Raw genomic sequence first — 24,323 nt, 5'->3', positions numbered from 1 at the left:
CATACGACAACGCATTTCCTTCTCAAAGGGAATGATCTTTTAAAAAAATAAAAGAAAGAGGAACCATGTTCAATAAAAATTGAAAACAGATCTTATAAAATTGTTTTGTCGATCACACACAAGGATGAGAAAATGGAAAATTATTACATATTTAAGATGTTACAACTTGCAATATGCATTAATTTGTGAATTCACATAATTCCAATCAAATGGTTTTTATATATATATATATATATGTATATATAAAACTAGACTAATAAAGGTGGTATTAGAGATGAAGATGGCAACCTAAAGGATAGATTCAATGGTTAAAAAGTTTTGTTTTCTTATTTATTTCTATTGAGTTTAAATATTGGTATCGGAAAATACTAAAGATTTATGCTAGATGTGCACTGTTAGAATTACTTAATGATAAAAATTAATTTTTACGGATAAAAAAATAGATCGAAAATATCTTTTGACTGTTATAAGAAAAAAAATAATCCTGAGTCAATGGAAAAAGGAAAGAAAAAAAGAACGATATCATCCTATATAAACTCTCTCCGTCTGACCTTCTTTCTAATGGGCTGGATGGATTAAAGCAGGGACAAGTGGACAACTAATTTAATATGGGCCTGGTGGGCTTAAAAGAAGGGTGGAGCAGATAGGGAGAGGGCCGAGTTGCAGACTGCTTTGGAGCATATTGCTTAGGAAAGAAAGAAAAAAGAAAACCGATTCGTTCCTCTTCTAGGATCTCAAATTGATTGAGTCGGAAAAGTTTAAGTTTATTTTATGAACTTTGAAGATCTTATGTTGTTAACTTTATGTAGTGTTTCCCCTGAATTAGAGGATGCTTGTTTTATATAAATACGCAAAATATTTACACATAATTTTTTTACAACATATGTAAACAATACGCCGGTTATGCTTAGGAAAAATGTTGATGATGGACGCAAATTTCATGGCTACGGTGGTGATAATACAAGCAGCAGCGGTGATAATATGATGATTAGAATAGATAAATTATATCAAGAGTTTGTTTTTGTTTGTAAAATGTTTTGTGAGATTTTATGAATCGAAAATATTTTATATAAAATAAAATATTAAATCCCAAGTCACATCTCAGATTGAACGTGAATGGCTTGTTTCACATTTATACCGTTCGAAGTGTGGAAGAAACAATCGAGGTTTTTTATTTTTTTTTAATTGAACGTGAAAATATAATTGCGATAGTTACTTGTGCTGTGAGCCCCAATCCGGCCTAGCTACTAAACTTTCCACCGCTACCAGCTATCAATTTTTGCCAACTCTATAGCTATTGACCCTTGAGCAGGAGGCTAATAAAGGTCACGCAAGCAAAGCCATCATGACCCCAACTCCCGATTTTCATAGAGTAATTAAGCTGCCAGTCTTTTCATTTTTGGTTGCCATATGGTTATTATAATCATGCAACTCCCTGTGGAGAACAACCTCTTATTTTCATCAACAACAGAAGGAGAAAAACCACAAATAAAAAAAAATGAAATATTGTGGTTAATTTCCTAGCTAGCTTTCACACACACACATCCTTGAGTATACATGTCGATCATAATGTACAGGTTGAAAAACAAAACTCCTATAATCTCCAGTATCAAGTTGGCTGTGCACGATACATATATATGTGGGGGCAGTGAGGTTGATGACAAATCCACACACCAATATAGCAATCGATTGCAGAGCACATAGAGGAGATGATGGATGGATTAGACATTTTAATAAGAAATTGTGGAGCCATCATAATTGATGCATGTGAGGCCCAACGTCATAGATGGTGTACGTGTTTACAGGTTTTTAGGGCACTTGAAGAGGGAGGAGAAGAAGGGGAGAATTCCATTTATTTCATTGTTGACTATGGCGCCCGCGCGCGCCCATATATATACATAACCTTGAGTGTATGTTTTAGTAGTAGAGGTAGTAAAGGAAGAAATAAGTGAAGGGTCCTGGGTGTGGTTCTAGTCATGCTCTCTTCGATTAATGGCTCTTCCTACCTTCCTTCCATTCAAATACGGCATGATTAGGGTTCCAATGTGCTTATACTATCAAGCATTACATCCGCGTATGTTTTGCCTTCATTTATTTTTCGTGTTAAAGTCTCACTCTCAGCACTCACACTATCATGATGATTAGTAATTGTTAGATTATTGACCTGCGTTGCACTGTGAATTGATTAATTTTTTTGAAATATATAAAAAAACATCTAAGAATTAATCAATCCAGATTACTATATTAAATTCATGAATAGGATTATAATACTATGATAACTTAATAAAAAATAAATCAAAATAAATTATTGTTAATAAATCCATTATTAAATGTTAAAAATAAAAAAAACAAATCAATCTAAATACATGACACAATAAAAAATATGAATTTATCAAAAAAAAATAACTTGAGTTATAAGAACAGGATAATCTCATAGAAAATAAATGAAAATATATCATGAAATCTAATTTATAATTAACTCAATGTTAAATGGTGAAATTAAAAAAAAAAATATCAATTACAAAAACTCAAGACAACTAGGTTAACCTGTCAAATCCACGACTTGAGTTATGAGATCGAGATTACCTCAAAGAATACAAATTAAAATAAATTATAAAATTATTCCCAATCAATCTAACATTAAAGGATGAATTAAAAAAATAAAAATAAAAAAAATAAAAACCATATTCAATCGATTTAATCTGCTAAACTTGAGACACAAGTTATGAAACTAAGCTAACTACAATAAATTATAAAGATTAATATCAAATAAATTAAATATATATTAAAATATAAAATTAAAAAGAAAAAAACTATTGAAATGAATATTATTTTGTGAGGTGTGTGCTTTTTTTTTTTTTTAGTTTATACTATAATATAATGTTTCATGATTTAATTATGCATACTTTCTCTTGCACGAGCAATTAAATTCATATATATACTAATCCCTGATTAATTGGTCGACCTGCCATTTGAGTTCCTTAAAGATTGGTTTTGATTCTAAGATCACTTTGCTACCAGTGGTTGATCCCAAATTAATGAGCAGCACTTCTTCTAAAAATCACTCGGTACATTAATATATAAGGTCAGATAATTTATCAACTAATTAAAGTTGTAACTATCCAACTCCACTTTCTATTGGGTACCACGCAAGATTAGACAAATAATTTATTCTCCCGTTTTGGAAAAATTACTGAAGCACCCAAAGAGTAACTCACCATTATGCATTAAATTGTGAGTATAAAGGTTATTTTTAAAAAAAAAAACTATGAATGCTAAACCATTTAAAAATTAATTAATTAATTAACTAATCTATTCTCTAACCGAAGCAATTATAGCATGAGGATTACGCATGTCATAGCAAACCAAGCAATTATCATTGATTTTTGTTACCATATTAATGTGCAGGTAAGATTCACTGATTAATTAGTGGATCTTCTTCTATAGCTGTTGCAATTGCACATGTCAGGCTAATTATCTACCTGCATTAACAATTTAATATCATTACAGCCATAATTATTTAGTGGACAAGACAAAAGACATGGAAGTAGTTGGAATACAAGTGAAAATATTCGAGCGGTTGTTAAGTGAAAATTATTTAATAGCGAAATAGCGGCGCAAAAACCAGCGGCCTCTCAAGCCTCGCTCCGTAGTTTTTGAACAAAGACAGCAGCATATTCTCTCCATATGAACGATCCTTGTGCTAAATATAATATTTATCAGCAATACATGTAGTTTGAGAAGAGTTTCGAGAGCTGGAGATTTACAAGGAGGGAGAAGGAATGCATGTACATATGCACACGATATCTTACCATGGACAACAGCAGCATATTAATTTATCCCAATTTATTTTCGTTTCTTTTTCGGCCATGCATCATTTGTACGAAGAGAATAACATGAAGAAGATGACGGGGTTTCCAGGCCCTCAATGCAACGTTTGACTCTTAGATATTTGTGTTCAAACTAAGAATAATGAGATACATAAAAGTGGAGTAAGGACAGGGTCGAAATGAAGATGCCAACATCCCCTTGTAATGGTCCACACCTCCAAAAGTCTAAGAGAGAGAGATGAGCAACTACAATCTCTTCATTGCTTTCAGCTTGAAATGGGGCCATAAGACAAGGTGATGCCAAGAGAAGCCACTTGTAATCAACCTAATCATCCATGGATGCTTGCTGACATGACTATGAAGTGGCATCTCAGACGGACCGTTCAAACATAAACTATAGTTAGCAAACAGTAATGACGCTGGTTTTTTCAAATCAATAACGTTAGCATGCATAATACTCGCGCTTTATTGGTTCTCTAAAATTTTTCATTTTATTCCTCCTTAAGGCTAAGCATGCAGGAGATTATCAAAGAGAAGCATAGAACCTTCCATGATCTTAGGCTTTTCTCTTTTACCCGCCTCATTCGTCATCGATACAAGGGGTTGCTTCCCTTTGCAATCATGAGTCCAATACGACATCATTGCTGTGGAAGATAAATCTATCCCTCTATCAAATGCATACCCACCAGCAGCTCACCATACGCCCCGGATAATCATGCACACTGCCATGACACAAATCCTCCTCTATATATATTGGAACAGGCATCCACCCTCTTTTCTCAATTCGCATTCCTTCATCTTTCCAATAGCAACTGATCTTATCCTCTTTGAGAGCTAAAGGAAAATGTGCACTAACGGAGTAGACAGGATCCCTTCTCCTTTCCACCCTTCAAAGAGAAGGCAAAGATCAAAGAAATGTAAGGTTCAGGTTATTGGGCTCACCTGCAGGTATATATGTCTTAACTAGCAAGCAAAAACACAGCATCTCCTTATAACACAACTTAAATATTGTTACAAGTGTTTTGATTTTTCATTCGCTGTATGGTTCTTACATGTTTTATCTGCTGAATTTCCTTTAATTTTTTCCTCTTGTTTTCTCCCTTTCTGTAAAGCAGGAGGTCAGGATATGAGGGATGGGAGGAGAAGAACATGGAGCTAAAGAATTTGAAGCTGTATTTAGAGAACCAAAGCATTGTTGAAGAGAACGAGAAGCTGAGGAAGAAAGCTAGTCTTCTCCACCAAGAAAACCTGGCCTTAATGTCTGAACTTCAAAAGAAATTCCCTCATTTGGATCGCTTCTCCAACACCCTACTTCTCTTACACAAACACTAGCAATATATATATATAGTGCAGATTAGAAACTCTCTTTATAGCCGTCTCTCTATAGCCTTCCTTTTGTTTCTCCCTTTTCTTCGCTGAATTAAGTATGTTAGTAACAAGATCTAATGAATTTTGCTTGGTAGTATTTGTTATAATTATCATGGTAAATTTATGTATGCCAGCTAGCAAAATAAACTATCAATGATTCTCTTTGTTTCCCTTTTCTTCTAGTTGAAATTATTTTTATGTATCAACTAAATTTTAATTGATTCTAGTATCTGCTTTGTTATTAAGCCTGAAAATGAAACTAGGAGAGATTCTATAAACTCAGCAACAAATTAGATACTTAAACCTGACATCGTGAATAGCTGCAATGATAAAGTGACTGCGCGACAAGACAAGTGTTCTTGGAACAGTACATAAAGGCGGCATGAATACCCTGATTTGTCTTGCAAACTATCTTTCCCACCTTAACCCATCTAGCCCTAGCTGTAGTATCACTGTAATTAAACATCTGATCCAATCCCTGGCGTCTGCTAATAAATAATACTTCCTTAGTTTCCGTTGTTAATGTAACCTTTATTTTCACCTTTGCTGTGGATGCATTGTGAGAAATAAGGGAGCATTCTTAGTATTGCACGCAAGTACAACTATGAGGCAAGGAGCTCTTCAGGTTTCCGAGCTCCTGTTCTCTGAACTCTGGGCTGACTTTTGCTTAGGAATTTGTTCTGTTTTGTTTTTCCTTCGATTGTTTCAAAAGCTAACAAGTGGTTATTTATCGTAAAGTATTCACCTATATACAGAGCAAGAGATTACAAGAGTGCCTAAAAATGGACCAAAACGAGAGCAATGGCTGCACAAGTAAATGTTCCCCTCCGTCAACTTTGTACTAAACACATCCTAAGAAAGAAAAAGGATTTCTTTGAGAGCTGTATTTTATTAATGCTATGCTGCAAGTGCTTTACTGGTCCTACATCAACATTCAACAAAGGGGAGGTTAATCTTGCTTGACATAATTAAGCTATCCTATGACGATGAAGATATTAGGATGACTGTGTGCTATGCAATGCACCTAAAATAACAAATAGTAGACAGAGTCAAGAGTCAAGGAAAGGTCAAGGAAATTACTAACCAACCACTTCATTCTTCATTAGCTAGCGAGGGGAAAGGAAAAGCCAGGAGAAAACTGACAGAAAATCAGCCAAAATTTTCTACAAAACAACAGGGATACAACAATCACGCATCATTAACGAGCTCTATGTGCTTATAATCTTCAATCAAGTCAAAATGCCATAATTCCAAGTTGAAACAAGCTACATCATGATCTTTCTTTTCTGGGGTTCCAGACTCATACGGTCAGAAAGGATGCATCAGCAGCTCATCAGTCAAAAAGCAATTATGTACTTAAAAACCTTGTAGACCTTGGCAATGGTGATTCAGGTCTCCAGGTGCCGTAGATGGATTGGTTCAGAGTTATATTTAAAAATGGGAAAAACTCTTTTATTACACTTAACAACTCAAACGACACAATGAAAATATAAAGCTTGCAGTGTACCATCTTCCGTTTTTGAAAAAAAAAAATATGCTAATCAACTAGAAAGGTCCAAGTAAGTCCCCTGATTGGTGAACTCACCAGAGATAATGGTTGTTTTCTGTCATCGTAAACACGGCTCAAGGTATGCTGGCATTTTGACTGTAAAACTCTTTCCCACCAGTCCACAATCCAAAGAAAACACACCCGACTTCTAGCTCTTCTGAGAATCCACTTCTGCCATGAACTGTAAGGGTTTATAGCCAATTTCCTTTATCTAAAAAAGGTAAAGAACCACAACTAACACTGGATAATGGTTTGCTACTTCCCTTATATCTGTTAATGTATGTATATTATCAGAACTTGAACTAGAAGCCAGCTTATAGCATTATCAAGGAAAGTTGTCTCTTCCAGCAACTGAAAAACAGAGATTCTACTTTCAGAAAGATATATTGACATGCAGGCTTTGAAACTGTCAGAGATTCTTGGGGTGTTCTTCTGGCGACTTGTAAACACGGAATGCAGCAATGCACATCGTGGCATTACCTATTCCGGCCAGAGTCAACACTATACAGAGCATAATTAATTATGCTCTGTATCATGTGAAATACTTAAACAACAATAGCAACATGATGGAGTGGGACCAAGGAGATGGTCTGAAATATATATGAAAACAGCAGAAATTTATATTTCTAAACCATGTAATGCACCGTGGTGACACAAACGGCTGGCAATTTCCTATCCACCCAGCATTGACTGAACTCAGGCCAATTCAATGTAGGTTTGGTAAAGTTGGTAAGCAAAGAAATATTTTGGAGCAAAATCATCAAGAGGTCAGGTTGGTCAATCACAAAACACCCTGGCATATAACAGTAGGTTCCTGTGACTGAAAAACTGACTCAATCCTGAAATTTGGGCAAAAGTAATTATCAGGAACCAAAGTAATTTCGCTGATAAACAACCAGTACCTAGTTTCTACAAGTATGATAACTATGACAAAGCTGCCTTCGGCTTGATTTATAAAATTCAGTTAGATTTTGGATTTTTTTAGAAAAATAAAAACTAGCACACCAGTGAAAAAATTTCGGCAACTACTTGATTTTTTTTTATTTTATGAAATAACATGCTTTCATTTCATTGCACATGATATATGTTAAATATTATGTTTCAGAAACACGGTGAACTAACATTTCATGCTTAGGAAGTATATGAGATGTCTGTAACTTTCTACTATCCATAAATATTTCTTCCCTTTTGAATTTGAATTCATAAGGTGTGTTTATTTTCGTGGTTGTTTTTATATTTAAAATAAACTATGAAAAATACATATTTGGTAATATATAAATAATTGTTTATTGATTGTGGATTCCAGTTAAATTTTTAATGAAAATCCAAGTGAAGTAAAATTTACTCAAAGCTGCTTCTCAGCTATCATAGCTGGTGATAATTTCACTCCGCGCTATTTATTTTACAAAGTAAAATTCACTTTGTACTTGCCATGAATAGTATGCACTATTCATGATCGGACCAAGTGCGGTCCGAACCTGAATGTATTAGACCGGGTTCAATCCATAAAAAATAAATTTATTTTTATTTTATATTTAATTATATTTTATTTTAAAAAATAGTATTTAACATTGTTTAATGACATTACATAAATTAAAAGGAGATTGTATGATGACATAGTATTTGCAGAATTTGATAATAATTCTAATTTTTATTTTTGATGATATTTTACCTGATTTTAGTGCATGCTAAAAAAACTATGAAAATTATAGTTCTTATTGGAAGAATTTCATACGTGATAAAATTATAAATAGTTTAATGAGATAATAAAAAATATATTATATAAAATATTATTTATTTCAAGATGTAATAACATTAGTTAAATCTATAATATTTAAATTAGAAATTATTAATATATATTTATTAGTTATTATAACCTTAATTTGAAAAGTATCCTTAATTAAGTTATTAAATTATTTTTTATTTAATATCAATTTAATCTATAATTTTAATCAAATATTTATAAATATTAAATTATTCTTAATTAAAAAATATTTTTATAAAATAATTATTTTTAAATTACAATTATAAAAGCTATTATAATATCAAATATCCTCGGAGCTAGAAGAACTTGGACATTCGGCAAATCCCACACGCTGTTGTTCCGTATCTCCTCCCATTTTTGAGCATTTGTGTTAGAAGACAATAGAGCACCAAGTGTTCTTGCAGCTAAAGGGAGGCCACCGTACTTACTGACAATCTCTTTACTGATTTTCGCCAACAGTTGAAACGGTTAGAACGGTTGATGTGGTTTGCATGACTGAAGCTACTCTTCCATGGCGTGCTGTCAGAATAATCTTACTGCCCTCCCCGGAAACCTTCAAAGGAGCCGGCAAAAATATCTCTTCTAACTTTGATATCGTCTCCCTCATTTCCTTGTTAACTAATTCACCTCTCCTGTGGGAGAAAAGAGTGGATTAAATTGATATCATGTTATATTCAGATATATATTATTTCACTAAATTTTCAATCCTTATGTTATTTCACCTTCTATTTTCTATACTAATTGCTCAACTAACCCCTAGATTTTTTAGGGGTTTTGTTTTCGGGATTATCATGTAATGGTGTCTTTTCAAAATGCAGCTTAATCTTTTCCTCGTTCTGCACAACACGACTCCAATGCTACACAGATAATTTTGGTGCTGTTCAGAGTGAAATATGACCGTACTTCTTTCACAGGTAAGACTTAAGAGTGCAGAGGGACGGTGACAGATACAAGTGACATTACGAGGAGTGTGGCATTTAATTTCCGATAGATGATGACCAGTGATTGGTGAAGGTTTTTCAGGGTAGCGTGTATACAATCGTAGTAATAATGATTGTGTCTAAAATATTGACCAGTGATTGGTGAAGGTTTTTCAGGGTCGCGTCTATACAATCGTAGTAATAATGATTGCGTCTAAAATATTTTTTTAAAATATATTTAAATATTATTTTATTTGTTTAAATTATTTTTAATATTAATATATCAAAATAATCAGAAAATACTAAAAAATTTAATTTTAAATAAAAATACAAAATTTAATTTTATAAAATGGTGAAATTAAATTTTACAAAATTTAATTTTAAAAAAAATATATTATTAACTTGAGTTGAAGGGTAAAATTAAAAACAATAAAAATCTTAAAAAATAATTGAGAAAAATAATAAACAATTATAAGAATAAAGTTCAAATTGAAAATACCAATACATAATAAAAAAATAAACCTAAAGAATTTCTCAGCATGTGTTTTTACATAAAAAATCATAAATGTAAATAAAAAACTTAGCATGCATACAATTAAATAAATCACAAATATTTGTATAAATAAACTAAAAAAAGTAATTAAAAATAAATAAAAATATAATTGAAGAAATTGAGAAACAAATATAGATCAAAATATTTAATATTGTAATATGGGACATTAATGAGGTTATATTTAATAAATTTACTTATTAAAATTAATTTATAAAAAAAATAGACACGCGCATAAAAGAAAAAACATATTATACAAGAAGGTTATATATATTAAAAATATTATAAGAAATAAACATTTCATCTAGATAAAATATAAAAAAACAAAGATGAATTATATTAACTTTAAAAAAATTAAACAAATTCAATATAATTAAAAAATACACCATATTTAAAAGACTACATAAATCAAACAAATCATAGAGAAAATTATTAATTTAAATTTAAATTTTAAAAAATATTTGAAAACAAACATAACACAAAAAAGATATCAATAAAAAAATCATTTGTTTTCTTAAAAGAATGAGACTATACACTTCTTTCTAGATCTGATAAGTCTAGCAAAACTATTCTTGCATGAATCGCTAAAATCTTGGACCGTAAGCATCACATTTCATAATATTTCCATTGGCAACAATAATTGCTAACATTTTCGTCTTCATTATCATTACTTTAATCTTTAACATTACTTCTATTTTTTTTATTAACGTGAATTATCATTACTTTAATCTTTAACATTACTTGCTCATCATATGTTAACGTGAATATCCGGGCCAGCTTGTACGCACCACGACTAATTTCATGGGCCCTGAAGTTAACGACCATGTAAATCTCTAATAGCCATCATATGAGCAACCAAGAATTTCACTATCTTAACCATCTAGGTGGTGGCCAAGTGGTAAAGACTTGGGACTAAGGGGTTTGCTCCCTCTGTGGTCTCAGGTTCGAGTCCTTGGTTACTCATATGATGGCCACTGGAGGCTTACATGGTCGTTAACTTCAGGGCCCGTGGGATTAGTCGTGGTGCGCGCAAGCTGGCCCGGACACCCACGTTAATCTAAAAAAAAGAATTTCACTATCTTTAACATTACTTGCTCATCATATATGAAGCTATAAGAGCTTCCAGTATCTCTTGGTATCATCAGCTCTTTTCCCTGACAATTACCTCATATTCTGATTGTTTTACATTCGTAACTATCAACTAATGCCTGTAAAGATAATCTAGATTCTTCAATTCTATCTTCTCCACTTGCTTTCTCATTTTTCATACTCCTCTACCTCAAAGAACTTTTCCTGACCATCTTCTAATTCATCTATCATATTTAATCCTTTCGCAACACATTTATACCCTGATCCAACCACAAGGGTTTTCCCTAGAAAAATTAGGTAGTTCCACCTTTGGCGAAGCCATATTATACCCTGCTCAGTTGCCTTCTTGAATTCCCTTGATATCTCCCCTTTCGCCATTCCTACGAGGAAGATGGTTTCCTTCTGCATTGACACTCTCTCTCCCTTCTTTCACGTTCACCCTCCATATTAGCCTTAAAAGAATTCAAGGCCGTCAATACCGTATCCATTTGTAACTGTAGTTCTTCTAACTTCTTGTACAATTCAATCCCTTGCATCTTAATTTCTGTTCTGATTTCTGTATTGCTTCATTTGGACGCCTGTTGTGCTCCTCCAGAGCCCATCCTATTATTGTCCACCATGGTAAGCAAGAAGTATATTTGTGTTGCTTAGGAAAGTCCCTAACAATGAAGATTGATAGAAAGAAAGGAGATTTGAGGAGTAGAGGAGAGAGAAGGAGAGGAACTTCTGCAGTTACAAAAAGAAATTCAATTACTTGTCGCCCCCTTCATACTAACTAACTGCTACTAACTACTCTTAAATGAATTAACAAACCATTACACACATGCTAATTCTTATTCATCACATTTAAAATGCCCGGCTAACTAATGCCCCTTACTCATCACATGTAAATACTGCTGCTGTAGCGGATCCAGTGCAGCTGCTTTAGCCGATTCTTGTCTCAGCTGTTAGGTTGATCACATAACAAGTTGATAACGTAACAAGGACAAACTTGTGATTTGCAAAAGCAATTTCTAGTTGAAGTGCTATTCTTTCTTCTTGGCCCAAATCATGACCAGAGAAAATCCAATCAAAGACATGATTACTGTCTGCAGCCACAGAAATAGCAGATATTTATCAGAATCCTGCAAGAAAGTATCAATACCTAACAACATGAAGAAAGAACAACCCAAATCTATATCATCGGTGCTATCTTTTTATGTAAAAGCATACAATACAACTTTAATTGCTATTGGTGTGGGAAAACCTAGGGAAAATGTGTAAAGTAAACCATTTGCCAATCAATCAATCAATGCTCTGGATCCAAAAAGAAGAAGAAAAAGCAATGCCTACTCTTATTATTTTCCTGCAAAGGAAAATATTGTGAGCTAGACTAGAAGAGTATGATCCACAACAAAACGACCGAGTTGAAAACAAAGATGGTACCTGTCTCATAGGATAGTGTTCTTTGCAGTGCTTTCAGGTCAAATGCCTTGTGGAAGACAAAACCAGTGAAATAGTAACCAACTACAAATGCTGATAGATGAAATGCAATAATAAGCGATACTATGGTTACTCCAAAAGGGGACATAACTGAGTCAACATTAATAGCAAGTGGTGCTCCAACACAACAAGCTGTTACTAGTACTGATAGTGGTGGCAAAAATGGCCGAATAACATCAGAAATCTGCGGAAACAACCTGTTGTTACAAATAAATAAGACATAAGCACACCTCACATAAACAGTGAAACAAAACACTTGTTTGGATTGAGCATATCACCTGTTTAGAAGTAAGCCTGCAGCAATTGGAGCAATTACGATCTGCATAATACTGGATACCATTCCTTTCACATCAACAGGCAGTCTTTTTCCAATGAGCAATAGAGATAATAATGGAGTAACAAAAACAGCAGTAGCCGTGGACATTGATGTCATGACAATGCTTAGAGGAGCCATTGGAGGGTCTGTCAGAAAAGTAGCATAATTTGAAAGCTGAGCCCCACTAACACAAGATACCAACATGATCCCAGCACCTGATACATAGATTCACAAAAGTGTTGGTACCGTCTCAACTATGTTGGAAATCAGGTAAATACAATCTTACCTATTGGAGTAGGAAGCCCAAATACTGACACTGAAATTATACCAAACAGATATCCAAGAATTGGCTTCACAACAAATTGGCCAACATACCCAGCCAATATAGCTGCTGGTCTGTTGAACGCTTCAAGAAAATCCTTTTCACTGGAATTAATCCCAACTGCAAACATCAAAAACCCTAATGCAGGAGCATAATACCTGAAATTAGACCAAAAGGAATGATTATGCCTGAAATTAGACCAAAAGGAACGATTATGTGCATACAACCTTGGAAAAGTTTACTTGGTTCTGTTTATACTGATTTTTTTAAATGCATAAAACTTCTTAATCATTAGCTGGTTTAGCTCTCCTAACTAGTGGTCAAAATTAAACCATCAATCCCCGCCACTGTTCTTAACTTATTACAGAAATTTTTCCACAGACCAATTTATTCAAAGTAATATTTAATAACCTGGTGGTAAACCACGTGAAAGAGGGGGGATGGACAAGAGCCACCAATGTACTAGCAAGGACTATGTGAGGCAAAAGGGAATTTGATTGCTCCAACATATCCACTATAGAAGCCTTCTTCTGCTCTACCATCTGAAATAAGACATCAACAACCATTGTCTACTGAGTATTTAAAAATTAGAATAACTGCACCGAGTGTCCAAAATCCCATCTAAAGAACCAAAATAAACCTATGAATCAAATTAGGAAGATTAGTTTTGGATTTTTGGGTTTGAGCCGAACTCTCCTCTCCACTAATGAGCTCTGCGGTCTTTCTTCTGTGCACTATTGTTGAGTAAATCTGCATGCAAACTCACACTCACCGATTGACTAATTTGCTATTCGTGAGTGAAAGCAATTTGAACCAAAGCACCATACACAACCACCCCAATATGTTAGTCTCATCAAAGATTGTTGCAAAGAAATCCTAATCCAATAACTAGATGGTGAAAGATTCAAACTTTAATAGAACTCATAACATTCTCGTTTAACCAGTGTTAGACAATTTGGAAACTTATGGGTATACAATGCAACTAACCCAGTAAATTTTAATTAAAAACAAAAATAATAAACAATAACTGCGGAAAGAAGCACCTGACTTGAGTCGGTCACATAATTCTGATCATGATCCGGTTCCAAAGAATCAGAGAACTTCTGGGACTCGCATCTGCTCACCAAGAATCTTGAACTCCCACCTGTCAAATATAAACAACTACATGCATCCGAACCAAAAGGAGAATAAAAAATAATGGATTGCAAAGACAGAGCTGATGAGAAACTTACAGTGAAAATTCGGTTTTAATGGCATTGAAAAACCCAAAGATCGCAACTCTGAACAAATAGTAGAATTATTAAACACAACAAAAGACTTGAGGGACTCGTAAGATTCGAAAGAGAAACCATTAAGACAAAATTACAGACCTAAAAAGGATTTGAAGGAGCGACTTGGGGTCAAAACTGAAAGTTGATTATTACAACATTTGCGAACGTGGGAAATTTTTTGATTATGAATTTGGGAGATATCTGGGCGTTGAATCTGTAGCGTTCTACTGTTTACTACACTCATTTCTTGTTTCAGAGAGTGTTCGTAGCGTAGGATAGATACTCCCTGTTCTTTTTGTTATTGTTTCCAAACAGGGCTTTCTTCTTCTGTTTTATTGTGCGTATGCTTGGAGAGTGATGGGTTTTTTTTTTTTTTGAGATATAATTTTTTTTAAACATAAACTATACTTTATAAAAGTAAAAAATATATAGTTTTTATATTAAAAAAAGTCAACTATATCTTTAAATCAAACACCTCTTTAGTGTTATAAAGAATATAGTAATAATTGTTTATAAAATGTTTTTTTTAAATATATTACAATAATATATATTTTTTATTTTTAAAAAATAATTTTTAATATTAACATATCAAAATAATTTGAAAATATAAAAAATAAAATTAATTTGAAATTAAAAATATTAAAATATAATCTTAAAAAACTAAAGCACAAAAATAAAAAAGCCTGTTTTGTAGTGTAATAATAGTTAGTTATAAAATATTCATAATGCCAACATATTAAAATAATTTAAAATAAAAAAAGTTATTTTTTTAAAAAATATTTTTAAAATAGAAAAACAAATAAAATACAATATAGGAGCAGATAACATCATCATTAATTTTTTTTTAAAAAAAAACACCAATAATTTACTCATTTCTTTTCACTCTACCTCTCAACTTAATTTTTAAACTTATATTAAAAAAAAAATATATTCTTATATATAATATATCAAAAACACCAACAAATGAAAAATCATAACTTTTCTTGAATATCGATTTCTATCTCTTTAGAATTCCCAGCACCTTTTCAATTCACAGCCAGATGACAACATATTTCTACACACACAGGTACAAACCAGAAACCAAGTCTCTAGCCAACCACCAAGGCTTAGATTCACTGATGCAAGAACTTGTCATATTTAGGCAATAAATCCCAGAAGTAATATTCAGTGAATTTGAGGATGAAAACTCAAAGATAGCTTGTTTTTCTAAACCAAACTCGCCATCTTTTTAACAGAGATAATTGTTATGGTAGTTTATGCTTTGATGAATTTAACTTCAAATCAAGATTCATAATAATGTAAGAATTGTTTGTGGTTTTGAATGCAAATTTCTATTTCCAAGAGCATCAAGTGGGCGTTTGACGGAGACAACGTGTTTTCTTGCACGTTAATCTGTATTACGATATGTTTAGGAATGTGGTTGAATTATTTTTTTATTTTTTTAAATTATTTTAATTTATTAATATTAAAAATAACTTTTAAATAAATATTATTTCAATATATTTTAAATAAAAAAATATTTTAAAAAATAACCAGCCACGAAGACTATGATATCTTGCCCTTATCAACGTGTCATGTCCTCAATGCTCTGTCCATACATAACCACCCGTCAAGCAAGACCAAACTCTGCCAGAAAGGCATGTTACTTCATGCTGTACCTTAGCTTCTTACCATAAACCCAACGTCAAGAAAATGGCAACCGATTCACTGAACTCGATAACTCGGTCGCGAACTCAGTGTCTAAAAAATTGCTAATACTTCCCTTGAGGATGAAGTCACGACAAAAAAATACACTCCACGTCACCAATATATCCACTCACAGCACGCCACGTACCGTAAGGGATCCCCTCGACGACAGCGTTCCTCCTTGCGCCAGGTCGCACATGACGACGTTAAAAGAAAACCGTAACTGGAAAGCCTCAAAACGACAACGTTTTAATGGCTGTTTGTGCATTCAGACGCTAAGAAAAAGGCCTCATTGTAACGACAAAGTTAATAATAACGGAAAGGACTAAAAATCTTTCTCGATCCTCTATGTTATATATTGGATCACATTAAGTCCAAAATGTTTTAACTGAATTAATTAACCCCTCTATTTTCAAATAAAGGGAAATTTAAGCCTTTCCATCAGCCCCATTAACACTGGAAATATAGAGAAATGTCATGTATCTAATGGATTGAGGATCTCAATTTTTCCTTTAATTGGAAGCAAAGGGGTTGTTTTGAAATAATATTGAAAATGAAGGGTCTGGTATGATCTGCAAAGTATAAGTAAGGACGCGGAAAGATTAAAGTTACTAATTACAATCTAAAGGGTCCCTCAGAGAGGGGAAAAAAAAAACACAAACACAAAAGCATTGTCTGTTTCCTTCCTCTGCATATCCTTTTTATATGCTTCATTGATTATTATCTTATTATTCTTCATCAACGAATCTCTCCTCTGGTTGCCATTATGAGCATCATCATAACCTGAAAAACTCCCCCCCCTCCATCCTTCTCGGGAACCAAACAGAAAGTTACAAACTTTATCTGTTTTTAGGGTTTTTGGTTCAATGACTTTTTATGAGGATGATAGTGTGGTGCCAGAGCTAATAATGAGCATGGAGGGTGATAAAATTGATGATGGAGATAATAACGAAGGGGATTATGTGAATTTGAGAGATGAGAATGGGGCTGGTGAAAGGTGTAATCTTTGTGGTTTTTATTGGGGGTTTGGATGGTCTGTGTTCTGGTATTGGGTTAAGTTGGCTTTGCTGTTTACCTTTATTGGATTGTTAGCTGCTGCTTGTGTCATGTGGGTTGGCCCCTTTTTGATGGATAAGGTTAGTTTTTATAAGAAAATTTTATGCTTTTTGTGGTTTCAATTTTGTTTGTGTTGTGGAACTTGGTGGATCGGGATTTTCTTGCTATAGAGTTATATGTTGCTGCCTTTTCCTATATCGATTGGTGGCTTTTCAAAGGTTGATTTTTATCTGAATTTTGATATTTTTTTTAGTTTTGCTAATGCTTATGTGATTTGGCTTTATTCCTTGTAAACTGGTGATTCTCATTACATGTTTCTTGGGATTTGGTGGTGTTTTTCATAAATTGGCAGGTTTTGTTTCAGTTTTCATATATTTTTTTGTGGGTTTGTAGTGCAATGTGTTTTTCATTCTGGGTTTTATTACATTGCCGTGCAATTGGAGCTTTTGTTGTGGTTTTTGCCCCACAAAATTCAGAGATAAGGGTAGGCTTTCTGTGAAAAAGGAGGTGTTTAATGTACTTCTTAATGTGCATGTCTCTAAAATTTTGGATTTTATCGAATTGTTTTACAATTTGAGATATAGAAATGTGTTTTCCTTAAATTTATTTGGGGAGTGTTTGTTGCGTTTCAAAAATATTTTTGAAAAAATTTAAAATTTTTTATTTACTTTAAATTAATATATTTTTAGTGTTTTTAAATTATTTTGATATGTTAATATTAAAAATAATTTTTAAAAAATAAAAAAAATGATTGATATGTATTTCGACACGAAAATTGTTCCGTAATCATATTCCTAAACAAGCACCAAGATGAGATGGATTGTCTTGTATACTGTTGTGTTTAAATGTTTGTAGCATTATATAGCATCTACACACACGCACTTGACGAGCTCGCATATATATGCTCAGTTTGATTATTCTTTGTTCTAAAATCTTAGTCTTATTGAAGTGTTTCATGCAAGTGATTTCTTGTTGTTAGCAACTTCTTTCTGAGCATGGAGGCAATATTGCTTTAGAACACGATCTACTCTTCCTCATCTTATAGATGTTCCTTTTCTGATATCTGTTTTCTTTAACTTGATTCTAACTGGATGCTCTGCAGTGTTCTCTTCAACCAATCCCACTAGAAACTTGCCATAGGATTATGACATTGCTATTCTCTACCAGATGGTGTTGCTAGAAGTTCATGGTGGTTATTGGATATTTATGGGACATTCATGCATATTTCGATTTTTCCCATACCTGACTGATGAATTTTTTCAGGAGATTATCCCTATCATGAATTGGGAGACAAGAACATTTAGCACTCCTGTATTGGCAGTTCTTCTCTTTGCCTCTGTGGCATTGTTCCCCACTCTACTTCTACCATCATCACCATCTATGTGGGTGGCTGGGATGACATTTGGCTATGGGATTGGATTCCTATTAATAATAACTGCAGCTGCTGTGGGTGTATCACTTCCATATTTAATTGGCTCTTTGTTCCTTCATAAAATTCAAGTATGAACCATGTGCCAAGATTTGTTCATAATTATAGCTATATTTGTTTTCTCTTCTACATGTGCCTAATGTAATTCTGAATTCTGTGACACAGGGGTGGTTAGAAAAATATCCAAAAAGAGCTGCAATTTTGAGAGCAGCTGGTGAGGGAAACTGGTTTCATCAGTTTCGAGCTGTGACTCTAATCAGGATTTCTCCATTTCCATATATTCTGTATAATTACTGTGCTGTTGCAACAAATGTTAAGTATGGTCCTTACTTATTGGGATCGTTGGTGGGAATGGTGCCAGAGATATTTGTTTCAATCTATACGTAAGAACTATCCACTCCCATTTTGCATTAAGCATTTCATTTTCATGTGCCTCTGCTTCCAAACATATTCTTCTCATTTTAGATTCTTGCATTATTGCATATTATTCACATTGAATTTCTCACGCACTGATGTTGTTGTAACTCTGTCAATTTTTTCTTTATTTCAGTTCTTGTTTATTGCCCTTTTAACTTTTAGATCAGTGTTAACTTTGGATTTTCAAGTTGAAACAATGTCTGATATTTTTGTTTCTTATTTTCAGGTCAGATATACATCTGACTTCTTCTTTTGGTACAAAGAGATATGAATGAAGTGATGTGATTTTTCATTTTAGTAAAATGATTTCCCTTTTGTTATCTATTTGTTTTGACCTCTGCCCAAAGCATTATTCTTGAGAAAATTATTTCATAGATGAATTACCATTTCAGTTCTAGTTCTAAATGCATGGCTCCAGCTGTTAGGTATGGGATAACTTAACAAGAAGAGTGATGAGTCTGTGGTTTGAGTCTTTACCTTGTAACCTTGAAAAAGGGAAAAATACACATTGTAACTGAATTTGGCCGTAGACATCAGAAGGATGGGATAGGAATGCCCTGACTTCTCTGGAAAATATATAATTTTTTGCACTCATTTCAAGGTCTTACAATCAAAACTTTCAGTAATTGGTGTCTGAAAGTAGCTCATGCTCACCCAGTCCCTTGCTCTCACGTGATTATTTCACGAATTCTTTTTCCCACCACCCTAATGAAATGTGCGTCATAATGATTTTAATAATTACTGCAAATAACCTGATCTGTTGGCTTAATGAGGTGTAATCACAATCCCCAGAAGCATCTGTTTTTATCCCCAGCTCCCCCAACTCCACCTCTGCATCTTCTTCAACATTATGTTGTAACTGTTCTAGAAAGAAAATCTATGAATTCTTTCTGGAGCTTTCGATTTTGAAAAGACACTTTCTTTGCCCCGTGGAAGAGACCTTTTCATGCTGTATGGCTTGTGTTATGTGTATCCTAGTTTTGGACCTTTAATGGGGGACTCTAGCAGGGTGCTAACCGTAGCAGCTAAACCATGGGGCTTTTCACCTTGGGAAATCCAGAGCGCATTGCATGAGTTTGGCCCTCGTTTCTTTCCCTTTTCAACTTTAGACGAGGTTGGTACTTGTCAATGAGAGGATATACCATGCTGGGTAGTGTGGTGTGTGTACTACACTACACCATGGTATTATCAGTAGTGACACAATTTCTTTCACTTTGGAGCTAAGGCTGCTGCTTTTTCCTAGATATGTGATTCTTTTCATGCAATCTTCAAGCTTCAATCTTAGGTTTTAATCACAGGCATGGATTCTCTTCAACGTTCATGAACCTGAACATTCTTTGGTTTTGCAGCGGGATCCTTATACGGACCTTGGCAGATGCTTCAAGTGATGGACGCACTCTCTCAGCTCCACAAATTGTCTTCACAGTGTTTGGTTTCTGCGCCACTGTGGTTGCCACAATTATAATCACAGTGTATGCCAAAAGGCAGCTAAATGTCATGCAAGATGAACCGCTACTGGAGTAGCTTCTGCAAGTCCTGAATCAGTGAAAAGCAATCTTCCACATACCATCTTTGTCAGAAATAGCACACAATGATTTGAGTGTGATGAAGTTCTATTTTATTTACAACTTCATCTTAGAACGTGTTGCTGCTCTACAGCATTGACCACCATACAGCAGTTGCAGACAACGTGGAACAGGATGGACATCTAACTTCATAGTAAGAGCCACTTCGTTGCTCTTATTTTTCACCCCCTATTTTATCTATAGTTATTTCTGTTTCAGTTGCTGCTTGTATATGATTTAAGTATGTGGCTTGAAAGAGGCTACATTGGACTTGGACAAAGAAATTGAAAGTTGTAGATGAAATTTGAAGTGTTCTTAACCTACGCAGTTAATATCTGTTATTCTGCAAGCTCCATGCCATACTATAGTGGTATTGTGGTGTTTTTGTACATAAAACATGTATCAGTGTCATGTTTAGATTTAGTTCATGCGAGTCCATAGCTTTGCGTTTTGTATTTCTTCCTTCCATTGCCAAGCTTCAAACTCTCTTGATCCTTAGCTGGCCAGGTATGAGGAGGGGGGGATTCACGCCTACTATAACATTGTTAATAATCCTACTCCCCCAAATTCTAATTCGAATTTAAGAAGAATGCCGGGAAGAGAAATTTTATTTGTAAAAGCACCATTTTGTGGTATTCAGGATGTAGATGTCTGCTTGGTGTAGTTGCACAGATAAAAACTGGCACGTTATGACTAAGCACCAGTAGAGATTTCTGAGCACTATAATATTCACTCATTAGCACTGTAGAGATTTCTGAGCACCTTCCTGCCTCGGAACGATAGTAATCTCACGAAGCAAATTATTGTGTATTCGGTAATGGAGATTATTGACATGATAATGATAACATGTGCCATATGCACATCTAAAATATTGTGTTGCCTTTCATGCGGCAAAATAATGATCGAAATTATTTAGATGCAACCTGTTTTCCCCCACTCTCTGAATCACTGGTGTCCATTTGATTGATCTAATTCCAAGCACTAAATATTGGGAGTGGATCCTTGTTGAGGGTGCAGCACAATAGCCCACGAATAGCGGGCGCGGCTGATTTCATAGCTCGAATTTGCAGCTGCATCATTGTAGAAATTGAGCCATCAGCAACAGCTAGACAAATTAAAGTGAGGCTCGCCTCCCTCTTGTATCTTGTAAAAAGAAAATGCACTACAAGCTCATTGATTACTATCAATTACTCTTGATAGGGTTTGAAATTGAGACACAAGAAGATGGGCTACCCTCAACCTTGTGAAAATGGGTGCTTCAAACTGACAGAGTGAGAAGACTTGGTAATAAAAATCCAACGTCATGGTGTACTTGGTCGAATATTTTATAGGAGTCGAAACACCCTTTTTGAAGGAGTGAGCTCTGTGCTTCAGGGTTGAAACTTGGAGTTAAAGCATCTCCATTGCTTCAACTTTTAGTTCCAAGTTTTTATCGAGATTCTGATTCCAGACCACAGCAAATGGCTTCCCTACTTCCACAGGTAACAACAAACAGGACGTGCAGAGACAGAGAAGCATGTCTACAATGGCATCTTTACCTTCACCACTACCAAACTCTTCCTGTCAAGTGCTCCCCGGTGAGCGACGACTCCATTAAACAATCCATGCTTCCCATCACCACTCTTCTCGCTGAATCTTTTGACACAGCATCGACACTTCAAAATTCCTTACATAACCACATCAGTTCGGTATCCGATACAACATTCAATCCCAAATTTTTTCAAACATATGAGAATTTTACATGTGTATATATCTTGGTTTACCGATGCCCTGGGATGCTTTAAGAGATTCTTACTCCATTAGTGTTCGATTGTTTTTTATTAAGAAATCTAATACTTTTGTAATATATTGTGCATACCATAGTTTTATAATATTAAATTAAACTTTAAATTTAGTCTTTTGATTGTACTTATTTATAACGTTTATTATTTACAACTTCAGAAATTACAATAAATATGACTAAGTAATTCACATCTGTGTGTATACACAAAAAAACATACAAAACAATATAAAAGATTGAAAATAAATTATCCACTAAAAACTTGATTTAAAAAAAATCCTAAAGCAACAATTAAATTCACTATAAAACCATAATGACACCATGAAAATTATAAACAACTCAAGTCACTTGCCAAGCTCAGAGTATGAGCTAGCAATAAGATTTTTCACAACTCAAATGAAGGGTTCCACATTATATTTTTAAAAAATTTAATTTTTAATTCAAAATGATTTTTTATTTTTTAAATTTATTTAATATATTAATATTAAAAATAATTTTTCAAAATAAAAAATATTTTAATATATTTTTGAATAAAAATATTTTAAATCATCATCAGTTCCATAATTCCAGACAGGTTATAATTGATGCACACGCGTTATATGGGTGGTTGTAAAGTGTGTGGCAGCAGCATGTTTGACAATGACGTGGCAACTTAATAGGAGAGCACAAGGGCAGTGATTGTCCTGGCGGGGACCACAAAAGAATAGATGCCAACTATGTTCACGTTTTATTTTTATAGAAAAAAAGAGCGTTTACGTTTCATGTACCTAATAAAAGTACCGGTCCAAAAAAATAACAGTTTGTGTTTTAAAAATATTTTTTTAAAAAAGTAAATTAATAATTAAAAAAGAAAAGACGACCACGACTATAATAAAAAAAAGAAAAAAGAAAAGATGACCACGACTCAACAAGCGTCGAGAGAAGAAATGGATGAAGAAAATTGATTATTAATAAACCCACATTCAATGATTGCGTTTTAAGATCACTATATTTTTGTAGTTTTGTTGTAGGTTGTTGTGAAGTATTTTAAAAATATTTTTTAATTTATTTTAAATTAATATATTTATAGTATTTTTAAATTATTTAATATATTAATATTAAAAAAAAATTAAAAAAATTATTAACAAATATTTTAATATAAAAAATTATTTAAAAAACAACCATTACCTCAAAACCAAACAAACTAAATTATTATACTAAATGACAATGAAAATTTTCTGATAAAACCCCCCCTCTAATAATTACATTTCTTAAAAGAGGAAATATCCTTTTTATTTTTAATAATTTATAAAAATAAATAAATCAAAAGGTGCCAGCCACATGTCACTAGCAGCCACCGCGGATTTATAAGTACATCGAGGTTTTAGGGCTAGAAGATGCAGCTTAATATGTATTTCTTTTTGCGTTAAGTTAATTAAATCTAAATTCATTTTGAAGGTTTTATAATTTTACAGTGGGGAAGTTGTCCTTTTTGCACAAATAATTTTTAAAAAAATTATTCAAATCCATTTAGCACTACAGTTCAATTATGCTTTTAAAAAAATAAAAATTATTTTTATATGTTTTTAATTATTTTAATATGTTAATATTAAAAATAAATTTTAAAAATAAAAAATATATATATTTATAACATTAGATCTCGCAGGTCTCACTAACTGCAAGTTGGAAAAATGTCTCTACCATTGCAATTTTAAGGATGCACAAATGAGACATGTTTGTCTCAAAATCTTGCATATAACACCTGTAACATACTGTGATATTTTTATAAATAAATTTTTAATTATATTATTAATATAAACTAAGCCTCATGGAAAACTTATTGTAACCTGGGAAAAAAGTTACTATTTTTTTTTACAAGTTAGCATTACTTAGATACCCTTAAAAACAAAAACAAAGTATTTATTTACTTAGGTTTAGGGCTTATTGAA

General features: G+C 33.3%; 3 protein-coding genes across 3 annotated transcripts; 2 read left to right on the top strand and 1 right to left on the bottom strand.

Annotated features, from left to right (window-relative positions):
- The first annotated feature begins 4,459 nt into the window (after positions 1 to 4,459).
- On the top strand, positions 4,460 to 5,351 carry LOC105132212 (uncharacterized). The gene is made up of 2 exons (XM_011035561.1): positions 4,460 to 4,778; positions 4,946 to 5,351. The coding sequence occupies exons 1-2, from the start codon at positions 4,675 to 4,677 to the stop codon at positions 5,160 to 5,162; spliced, it is 321 nt and encodes a 106-aa protein (XP_011033863.1). The 5' UTR covers positions 4,460 to 4,674; the 3' UTR covers positions 5,163 to 5,351.
- A 7,068-nt stretch (positions 5,352 to 12,419) lies between these two features.
- Positions 12,420 to 14,797, bottom strand: LOC105132211 (probable sodium/metabolite cotransporter BASS6, chloroplastic). Its single transcript, XM_011035560.1, has 7 exons — positions 14,562 to 14,797; positions 14,424 to 14,471; positions 14,235 to 14,335; positions 13,603 to 13,733; positions 13,156 to 13,349; positions 12,832 to 13,084; positions 12,420 to 12,750 (listed from the first exon to the last, which is right to left on the bottom strand). Exons 1-7 carry the CDS (start codon positions 14,704 to 14,706, stop codon positions 12,444 to 12,446), a joined length of 1,179 nt encoding a protein of 392 aa, XP_011033862.1. The 5' UTR covers positions 14,707 to 14,797; the 3' UTR covers positions 12,420 to 12,443.
- Positions 14,798 to 16,785: 1,988 nt separating this feature from the next.
- Positions 16,786 to 21,006, top strand: LOC105132210 (transmembrane protein 64). The gene is made up of 4 exons (XM_011035559.1): positions 16,786 to 17,284; positions 18,468 to 18,704; positions 18,799 to 19,016; positions 20,400 to 21,006. Exons 1-4 carry the CDS (start codon positions 17,015 to 17,017, stop codon positions 20,572 to 20,574), a joined length of 900 nt encoding a protein of 299 aa, XP_011033861.1. The 5' UTR covers positions 16,786 to 17,014; the 3' UTR covers positions 20,575 to 21,006.
- Positions 21,007 to 24,323: the final 3,317 nt, after the last annotated feature.

The sequence above is a fragment of the Populus euphratica genome, unplaced genomic scaffold (assembly GCF_000495115.2).
Source record: "Populus euphratica unplaced genomic scaffold, PopEup_1.0 scaffold39.1, whole genome shotgun sequence".
NCBI classification, from domain to species: Eukaryota; Viridiplantae; Streptophyta; class Magnoliopsida; order Malpighiales; family Salicaceae; genus Populus; species Populus euphratica.
Note: the sequence above shows the minus strand (reverse complement) of the source record. Positions and strands in the feature narration are given on the sequence as shown.

What these genes read in the sequence shown, in the direction of transcription:
- LOC105132212 (XM_011035561.1), top strand. Translation starts at nt 4,675, where the DNA reads ATGTGCACTAACGGAGTAGACAGGATCCCTTCTCCTTTCCACCCTTCA. An exon ending in GTTATTGGGCTCACCTGCAG is followed by an intron (nt 4,779 to 4,945) that starts GTATATATGTCT and finishes TCTGTAAAGCAG; the next exon opens with GAGGTCAGGATATGAGGGAT.
- LOC105132210 (XM_011035559.1), top strand. Translation starts at nt 17,015, where the DNA reads ATGACTTTTTATGAGGATGATAGTGTGGTGCCAGAGCTAATAATGAGC. An exon ending in GCCCCTTTTTGATGGATAAG is followed by an intron (nt 17,285 to 18,467) that starts GTTAGTTTTTAT and finishes GAATTTTTTCAG; the next exon opens with GAGATTATCCCTATCATGAA. An exon ending in TGTTCCTTCATAAAATTCAA is followed by an intron (nt 18,705 to 18,798) that starts GTATGAACCATG and finishes TCTGTGACACAG; the next exon opens with GGGTGGTTAGAAAAATATCC.
- LOC105132211 (XM_011035560.1), bottom strand. Translation starts at nt 14,706, where the DNA reads ATGAGTGTAGTAAACAGTAGAACGCTACAGATTCAACGCCCAGATATC. An exon ending in ATTAAAACCGAATTTTCACT is followed by an intron (nt 14,336 to 14,423) that starts GTAAGTTTCTCA and finishes TATATTTGACAG; the next exon opens with GTGGGAGTTCAAGATTCTTG. An exon ending in ATGTGACCGACTCAAGTCAG is followed by an intron (nt 13,734 to 14,234) that starts GTGCTTCTTTCC and finishes GTCTTATTTCAG; the next exon opens with ATGGTAGAGCAGAAGAAGGC.